At 38.4% G+C, this 9,669-nt stretch overlaps 1 protein-coding gene across 1 annotated transcript in view; it reads left to right on the top strand.

Annotated features, from left to right (window-relative positions):
* Window positions 1–9,669, top strand: part of HELLS (helicase, lymphoid-specific) — a 60,239-nt gene that overhangs the window by 28,038 nt on the left and 22,532 nt on the right. Inside the window, 4 exon segments of the mRNA XM_011988458.1 lie at window positions 2,053–2,094; window positions 4,669–4,893; window positions 5,267–5,449; window positions 7,316–7,459. Coding sequence (XP_011843848.1) covers window positions 2,053–2,094; window positions 4,669–4,893; window positions 5,267–5,449; window positions 7,316–7,459 — 594 coding nt within the window.

The raw sequence follows: 9,669 nt of genomic DNA, 5'->3' as shown, positions 1-9,669 counted from the left end.
CCTGTCACCACGCCCAGCTAATTTTTTGTATTTTTAGTATTGACACCGTGTTGGCCAGGCTGGTCTCAAACTCCTGACCTTGTGATTTGCCCGCCTTGGCTTCCCAAAGTGCTGGGATTACAGGCGTGAGCCACCGTGCCTGGCCAAGACTTTTGAGCCATAACCACAATACAGTTATCACACTTTTGAAAGTCAATGGTAATTCCTTAATATTTAAATTTCTCAATAGGCTAATTTTTATTTTTAGGGATGGGGGCTTGCTGTATTGACGAGACTAGAGTGCAGTGGCTATTCCTGAGTATTGTCATAGTGACTACACCTCAAACACCTGGGCTCACTTGATCCTCCTGCCTCAGTGTCCCGAGTAGCAGTACAGGGAGTATAGGCACTTCCCACTGTGATCTGCTTAGCTCATATCTTTTTAAAAAATGATTGGTTCAAATCAGGATCCAAAAAAGTTACATAAATTGCGTTTGATTAATGTGTGTCTTAGTTCTCTTTTAGATCTAGAGTGTCTCTCATCTTTTTTAAGAAACATTATTTGTTGAAGAAAATGAGTAATTCTGTATAATTCCCCACATTCTGGACTTTACTGATTGTATCCCCATGATTTCTCTGCCTCTTGTGTTTCCTGTTAACTATAGTAACTATAAGTTAAATACAGAAGTTTGTGATTAAGGTTTTTTTAAATTTTTGTTTCTTTTTGTCGAGGGAGATAGGGTCTTGCTCTGTTGCCCAGGGTGGAGTGCAATGGTGCCATCTCGGCTCGTTGCAACCTCTGACTCCTGGGCTCAAGCAATGCTCCCACCTCATCCTCCTGAGTAGCTGGGACTACAGGTGTGCACCACCAAGCCCAGCCAACTTTTATGTTTTTTGTAGAGATGGGATCTCACCATGTTGCCCATGCTTGATTTTTAATAAGAATACTTCATTGGTGCTATTTATAGATTTTGATTTATTTCTAAATTGTTCTTTCAAAAGTTTCATTTTATCTACTCATTTTACAGGACAGCTTTATCAGTTCCTGGTATAAATTCCTTTTAGCCTCAGCCTTAGAATGTGAATATCTATACGTGTATAATACTTCATATGCACACGATATACACATATTCCCGTGTGTATATATGTGTGTGTGTCACCTACTTACATGTCCTGTTACTCTTCTATGAATCTTAAATTTGATAATGCTGTTTTGAATCTACTTCATCCCCTATACCTTCTGTATTCTCTCTACTTGAAATCTACCCTCACTATCTTGAATGATGAAGCCTGGTGACAACTTTTTAGATAATTTTATGTAAGATAATTATTTGCTAAGCCACCCAGTGACACTCAGGTATTATTTGTCTCCTTACCATCAGCATCTAGTAGGTACTTCAAAATCAGAGCACTTTATTCTGTATTTTTAATCTATCTGTCTTTGCCTCTTACCCAGGAATGCAAACTCAGATGTCTATCCACAGAGGTCTAAAGTGGGCTGTAACATGGTTTGCCAGACTTTTTCTGTAAATAGCCAGATAGTAAATATTTTTAGCTTTTGAGTAGTTTTGTGGGCAACTACTTAACCGTGTACTTTGCTATTGTCACTTGAAAGCAGCCATACACAAACCGTAAACAAGTGAGGCTAACTTTGTTCCAATTTATCCCATTTCTTTGCTTTTAAAAAAGTACCTATGTATTCGCTTAGCTGGAGTTGGTGTACAGTCTGTAGTTTGCTGATCACAGGACTAGAGGTTTGTTGCCATGTGTGAATTTGTACTTAATCTCAGACTAAAAGAAAGAAAAGCTGGAAAACCACTGTATTTGATAAAATATCCCATTGTATAAGTGTTCCCAAATTAGCTTAGAATGTTATGAAATATTATGAGCCAGTAATGTTTATAGGCTTATTTCTGCCTGAAGACCACTAGTTTTAGATCTCTATATTTTAATTATCTTGAGAATCTCATCCTCATTGCCTGGCAAAATAAGCACAGAATAAATGCTTGTTGAATAAATAAATAAATGAACCTCATACATTATTAATTTGTTTTTGTTTTCTCAAACTATTAGGAAATTTTGTCTGTGGCTAAAAAAAATAAAAAGGAGAACGAGGTAAGAGATTTATAAGATTAAGTTTAGAAGTCATATTTACTCCCCAGTTATTAGTCCTTTTTCTGTAATCACCAGTGTACATTTTTCTCACTTTATCCTGTTTCTTTGCTTTAAAAAAATACCTATGTATTCATTTCTTCCATATCCAACATTTTTCTTTTTTATGTATCAACTTTAGTTAGGTATTTTATTGCATGATTCTTGATGTATAAGTGTTAATTTATGGGTCTAGCAATGTTGCTTTTAACTTGTGAATCTGGCAGTGATACAACTGCTCATAGCCATGTGGCTATAAACCATGAGTCATCTTATGGAAGCTGTGAGGGATGCCTTTGATGAGGGATGCCTTAATCTTGCTTCAGACCTTAAAGATTTTTTAAGTTTCTTAAAAGTTCTGTTTGAGAAGGCTTGATTTTCGAGCAGCCTCTTCACTTATCCCATTTTATGTAGAGAGGTTCCTTGTTATCTCACTTTTTATTGCTCAAGTACTGAAAATTACCAGGTTGCATAGGGAAGCAAAATAATCATGACATGAAAATATTCATGAATGGATGTGAACTTCAAGTAGTTAATTTACATATTAAAGATTTTTAGGCCTTTGGGAAATTAATGTAATGTTTATAAAATGAGAGATACTCTATTTGGTCATACAATTTTGTCCAAAATTTATACTATAAAACTGTCTTGATTTTTATTCTTTTGTTAAGTATAAGGACTGGTTTATGGGTGCAGTTTAGTTGGATTTTTAAAGATTTAGTTAGATAAACATTTAGTTGGATTTTTAAGATAAAGTCTTGATGTAATCTTCTATAATTTACCGTGGGATTTTGGCTTCATTTTATAACTTACAGTCAGTCAGGAAGAAATAATTGTTAAGTACTGTATTTTAATGAATTTTGACACTTGCGTACACTTGTGTAACTGCCATCCAAATGAAGGTATAGAGCATTTCCATTGTAGAGGGATCTCTTCTGTGTTTTTCTAATTATTTTTCCACCCCTAAACCCAGAGGAGGCCACTTTGTACACCTTTTATAGGATAACTTATTATTTCCCTTCCACTCAACATGTCTATGATACTCATTTATGTTGTTGAGCATTTTAGTAACTGGTTTCTTCTTATTGTTGACTAGTATTCTGTTGAATGAATGTTACAATTTTCTCATCCATCCCCTTATTGATGGGCATTTGGGTTGTTTGCAATTTGTGACTTTTATGAGTAAGGTTGCTATAATAATTTGCATGCAAGTCCATGTGTAGACATGTTTTCATACTTTTGCCTGTGTACCTGGGAATGGAATTGTTGTGTTACATGGCAAATGTATGTTCATAAGAAAGTAGATTTGTTCCCCCCAAGGTAAATGCATCATTTTATTCTCTTGCCAGCAATGTTTGAAAATTCCAGCTTATATTATTGTCAGCATTTGATAGTCTTTTTAATTTCAGCTATTTTATTAAATGAGAAATGGCATTGTGTGTGGTTTTTAACTTGCATTTTCCTAATTACTACTGAAGTAGAGTATATTTTTATGTTCTTGATGACTGTATGTTTTCTTTCTTTCTTTTTTTTTTTTTTTCTTATTCTTTTTGAGATGGAGTCTTGCTCTGTCGCCCAGGCTGGAGTGCAATGGTACGATCTTGGCTCACTGCAACCTCTGCCTCCCGGGTTCAAGCGGTTCTCCTGTCTCAGCCTCCCAAGTAGCTGGGATAACAGGTGCACGCAACCACGCTCCACTAATTTTTGTACTTTTAGTGGAGACAGGGTGTCACCATTTTGGCCAGGATGGTTTCGATCTCTTCACCTCGTGATCTGCCCGCCTCGGCCTCCCAAAGTGCTGGGATTACAGGCGTGAGCCGCCATACCTGGCCTATATGTTTTCTTTTGTAAAGTATCTGTTAGTATCTTTTGCCCGTTTCTTTTGCCCGTCTTATTTATGCATACTGTATTTTCTGTGTAACAGTTTAATAAATTATTGAGTGTCACAATATTAGAAGTTTGGAAGAAAGGTATAATTCTAATGATCCTTTCAAAAGTATGTGTCTGATTTTAATTTGTAAGGGTTATTCTCAGATTTTTTATATTTTATTTTATTTTAGTTTTTTGAGGCAGTCTCCTGTCACCCAGGCTGGAGTGCAGTGGTTGTGTTCATGGCTCACTGCAGCCTTGACTTCCTGGGTTCGAGTGATCCTCAGCCTCCCGAGTAGCTGGGATACAGGCAGTTGCGTGCAACCAAATCCGCTAATTTTTTGTATTTTTAGTAGAGACAGGGTTTCGCCATGTTGTCCAGGGTGGTCTTGGACATCTGGATTCAGGTGATCCTCCTGCCTCAGCTTCCCAAAGTGCTGTGATTATAGGATTAGCCACTGTGCCAGCCTGTTACTGTTTTTTTTTAAGTAGCTTTTCATTTGTAGAGGGATGGAGATGTCTGCAGTTTTTTAATCCAGATGTGATCTTAGTCTTCTATACCTAATGATTATAGGACTCAGTAGGGTTTGTTAGTTCCATTTTCTGATAAATGGTGGCATACAGCAGCATTTTGTATAACACATCTTATTAAACTTTTTTTCTCTACAGGATGAAAACTCCTCTACTAATCTCTGTGTAGAAAATCTTCAGAAAAATAAAGATTCGAATAGTATAATTAAAGATAGATTGTCTCAAACGGTTAGGCAGAATACTAAATTCTTTTTTGACCCAGTCCGGAAGTGTAATGGTCAGCCAGTACCTTTTCAACAACCAAAGCACTTCACGGGAGGAGTGATGCGATGGTACCAAGTAGAAGGCATGGAATGGCTTAGGGTAATGAATTGTAATTTTTAATACAACATATTGGTTTTATTTCTATAGTAGCCTAATAATGTGATGTACCACAAGTGGAGTCATTTCTGTCATGTTTCATTATTATACATTTGTGTGTGAATACCTACTTTTTGATTTCTTTAACCTGAATTTTTAGATGTGGAAATTACCTTGTTAATGACTTCCAACACTTTTATGGCTTTAATAAAGGATTTTCCACAGTGTTGTTATAATTTATGGTGTGAATATATCAGTTTTAACATAATTCTCATCTTTGGGTGTGATTTTTTTTTTAAAAGAAAAGAAATGAAATATTGTAACCCTGTAGTTGCTTATATCCGAGTTTAAATACAGTATCTATTATTTCATCCAGATGCTTTGGGAAAACGGAATTAATGGCATTTTAGCAGATGAAATGGGATTGGGTAAGACAGTTCAGTGCATTGCTACTATTGCATTGATGATTCAGAGAGGAGTACCAGGACCTTTTCTTGTCTGTGGCCCTTTGTCTACACTTCCTAACTGGATGGCTGAGTTCAAAAGATTTGCACCAGATGTAAGACATGCTTCCTTATGTTAAAATTATAATTTTACATTTTTTTTATGCTTCGTTGTTGTAGAAATTAAATTGTAGAACTCCTATAATTATATTGGTTCCTGTATAAATATTTTGTCTGATTTGACTTAATCTGTAGAGTACCCTCATTTAAATTTATATAGTATAGGTTTTGGAAATCCCTGACATCTTTCCTAAAATATTCCAGAATGATTTTCATTGCATTGGTTAATTTGATTCAACTGAGACAGACTTAGGTAGAGATTTTATTAAAAATTCTGCTTATTCTTCACTTGATCTTTGCCAAAAGGCTGAGAAGACAGGAAGAGAGTTTTCTGTTTTTTGTAACTTTTTTTCTATACACGTTACCTTCTGCGTTTTTTTTTTTTTTTTTGAGATGGAGTCTCTCTTGCCCAGGCTGGAGGACAGGGAAGCAATCTTGGTTCACTGCAACCTCTCTCTCCCATGTTGAGTCGATTCTTGTGCCTCAGCCACTCGAGTAGCTAGGACTACAAGCATGTGCCACCATACCCAGCTAATTTTATGTTTTTAGTAGAGACGATGTCTTGCTGTGTTGGCCAGGCTGGTCTTGAACTCCTGGCCTGAAGAGATCCGCCCACCTTGGCCTCCCAAAGTGCTGGGATTATAGATGTGAGCCACTGTTACCCCCGCACCCAGCCCTTCTGCACATTTTTGCCTTATGAGAAATTCTAGAAGTAGTGTCACCATCTGCCTCATTTTTTATATATATATATATTATTTATTTATTTATTTTGAAAAGGAGTCTCTCTGTCACCAGGCTGGAGTATAGTAGCTGGGACTACAGGCGCGCACCAGCACACCTGGCTAATTTTTTGTATTTTAGTTGAGACGGGGTTTCACCATGTTGGCCAGGATAGTCTCGATCTCCTGATCTTGTGGTCCACCCACCTTGGCCTCCCAAGTGCTGGGATTACGGGCGTGAGCCACCGCGCCCGGCCTTTATGTATTTTATGTATTTATGGGTTTTTGTTGTTGTGTGTGTGAGAGAGTTTGGCTCTTGTTACCCAGGCTGGAGTGCAATGGCACTATCTCGGCTCACTGCAACCTCTGCCTCCTGGGTTCAAGCGATTCTCCTGTCTCAGCCTCCCAAGTAGCTGGGATTACTGGTGTGCACCACCACGCCCAGCTAATTTTTTATTTTTAGTAGAGACAGGGTTTCTCCATGTTGGTCAGGCTGGTCTGGAACTCCTGACCTTGGGTTATCTGCCTGCCTCAGCTTCCCAAAGTGCTGGGATTACAGGCATGAGCCATCCCGCCCGGCCCTTGTATTTGTTTTTATGACTTTATTATTTTTATTTTTTCTTCAGACAGGATGTTGCTCTGTTGCCCGGGCTGGAGTGCAGTGGCCATTCTGGCTCACTGTGGCCTTCACCTCCTAGTCTCATGTGAGCCTGCTATCTCATACCTGAGTAGCTCATGTGAACCTCCCATCTCACTCCACTGGGTGAGTAGCTAGCACTACAGGTGCGTACCACCACACCCAGCTAATTTTGTATTTTGTGTAGAGATGGGATTTCTCCATGTTGCTCCGGCTGATCTCGAACTAGTCGCAGACTTTAGAGATCCGCTTGCCTTGGCTTCCCAGAGTGTTGAGATTAGAGGTGTGAGCCATTGTGCTGGGCCTGACTTTTTTTTTTTTTTTTTTCATTTTTCTCCCATAGTAGTTCAATGATTTGTTAGAATTGCTTGGCTTATTTTGCTATAGAAAAATAGAACTGAAATTTTAAATTGTATTTTTTCCCTCAGAATGATTTATATTCTCTAAATAGTCAATTTTTACATTTTGTTCTTAAGTTTGATATAAATCAATATAAAATTTTTCAGATCCCTACAATGTTATATCATGGAACCCAGGAGGAACGTCAAAAATTGGTAAGAAATATTTACAAACGGAAAGGGACTCTGCAGATTCATCCTGTGGTAATCACGTCATTTGAAATAGCCATGAGAGACCGAAATGCGTTACAGGTACAAATGATCTTCATTGTTTTCTTTGTAATACACAAAATTTGTTTTTCTTAATTTATACCACTTTCTTACCATCTGGGAGCATTTGTCTAATTTGTTGTTGTTGAAATTATAGATTATATTGTGCATATACCTGTAGAATCTGGAGACTTTTATTAACAGAATGATTGAGATGAAGGCCGTCATTTGTAACAATATAATTAAAGCTTATGGCAGTTTAACATATGGCTTAGAATCATCCAGAAATAGACCTAATCTCTGAATGTACTACAGATATATTTGTGACAGTTAACTTTGAATATACGGAATTTACCTATCGTATTTTAATCAAATAAGAGTATTTGAAGACAAGTTATTTTTAGAGTATCTTATTGGGCTATTTGTTAACATTTTCATTTGTTTTCTTGATGTTGTAGCTACTTACTTAAATAATTTCCTGTTAGCGTAACACAATTGAAAAATTGTGCCTTCTTCTTTCGTGCCTTCTGTTAATTCATTTATTGATGTTTTGAACTTCTTCCTCAGTGCTCTACCTCATTCATTTATAATTCTTGACTGCTTTGTTTTTCCTTTCTCTGGCCGTGTGAGAACCCTCTTAGTGCGGTACCCTTAGGTTTATCTTGCTTGGAAATAGGAAAGTACTTAATGGTTTCAACATAAAATTAAAACACGTAAGTCGTAAGTGGAATAATTATGACTTGCATAATTATGACGAGTATTGTCAGGTTTTGCGTGTGTGCTGGTAAAACTTTGGAATATGATTTGCAGAAATCTTAGCTCAAGAGTTTAGCAAAGTTGACAAATGTGTACAGCATTAAAAAGTATTTAAACCAGGCCGAGCTTGAAGGCTCATGCCAGTAATTCCAGCACTTTGGGAGGGTGAGGTAGGCAGATCGCTTGAGGCCAGGAGTTCCAGACCAGCCTGGCCAACATGACAAACCCGTGTCTACTAAAAATACAGAAATTAGCTGGGTGTGATGGTGCACATCTGTAATGGCACGAGGATTGCTTGAACCCGGGAGGTGGAGGTTGCAGTGAGCTGAGATTGCGCCACTGCACTCCAGCCCGTGCTACAGTGAGAGTCTGTCTCAAAAAAAAAAAAAAATTCAAACCAGCAGTCTGCAACCATTTGGCACCAGGAACTGGTTTTGTGGAAGACAAGTTTTCCATGGACCATGGGTAGGGGATGGTTTCAGAATGATACAAGTGCATTACAATTATTGTGCACTTTATTTTTATTATTATAAAATTGTAATACATAATGAAATAATAGGGCCGGCCGTAATGGCTCACGCCTATAATCCCAGCACTTTGGGAAGCTTAGGTGGGCAAATCACTTGAGGTGAGGAGTTTGAGACCTTCCTGGCCAACATGGTGAAACCACATCTCTACAAAAATGCAAAAATTACGTGGGCACAGTGGCCCAGCTCCTTGGGAGGCTGAGGCAGGATAATTGCTTGAACCCAGAAGGCAGATATTGCAGTGAGCGGAGATCACGCCTCTGTACTATAGGCTGGGCAACCGAGTAAGACACTGTCTCAAAATAATAATAATAATTTTATAACTCACCATAATGTAGAATCAGTGGTAGCCCTGAGCTTGTTTTCCATCTAGGGATGATGGGAGACAATGACAAATCATCCAATATTAGATTTTTATAAGGAGCGCACAACCCAGATCCCTTGGATGTGCAGTTCGCAATAGGGTTCATGCTCCTATGAGAATATATTGTCTCCTGATCTGACAGGAGGCGGAGCTCAGGCCATAATGTGAGCAGTAGGGAGTGGCTGTAAATATAAATGAAGCTTCCTTTTGCTGTAAATACGCATAAAGCTTCCCTCCTTCACAGGTGCTTACTTCCTGCTGTGTGGCCTGGTTCCTAACATGCCATGGACCCCTACAGGTCTGTGGCCTGGGGGTTGGGGACCCCTGATATAAACCATTTCTTTACAGTAAAAGTAATATATACCAATTTTTTTAAAGGGTAGTGTACAGGAAGATGTAAAAGCACCTATAATTCTACCTGAGAACTACTATTTTTTTTTTTTCTTCCTGTTTTTGAGACGGAGTCTTGCTCTGTCGCCCAGGCTGGAGCGCAGTGGCGCGATCTCGGCTCACTGCAAGCTCTGCCTCCCAGGTTCACGCCATTCTCCTGCCTCAGCCTCCCAAGTAGCTGGGACTACAGGCACCCCTGCCACGCCCGGCTGATT

The sequence above is a fragment of the Mandrillus leucophaeus genome, unplaced genomic scaffold (genome assembly GCF_000951045.1).
Source record: "Mandrillus leucophaeus isolate KB7577 unplaced genomic scaffold, Mleu.le_1.0 Scaffold331, whole genome shotgun sequence".
Taxonomy (NCBI): Eukaryota; Metazoa; Chordata; class Mammalia; order Primates; family Cercopithecidae; genus Mandrillus; species Mandrillus leucophaeus.
This window is presented reverse-complemented; position numbering and strand designations above follow the sequence as displayed.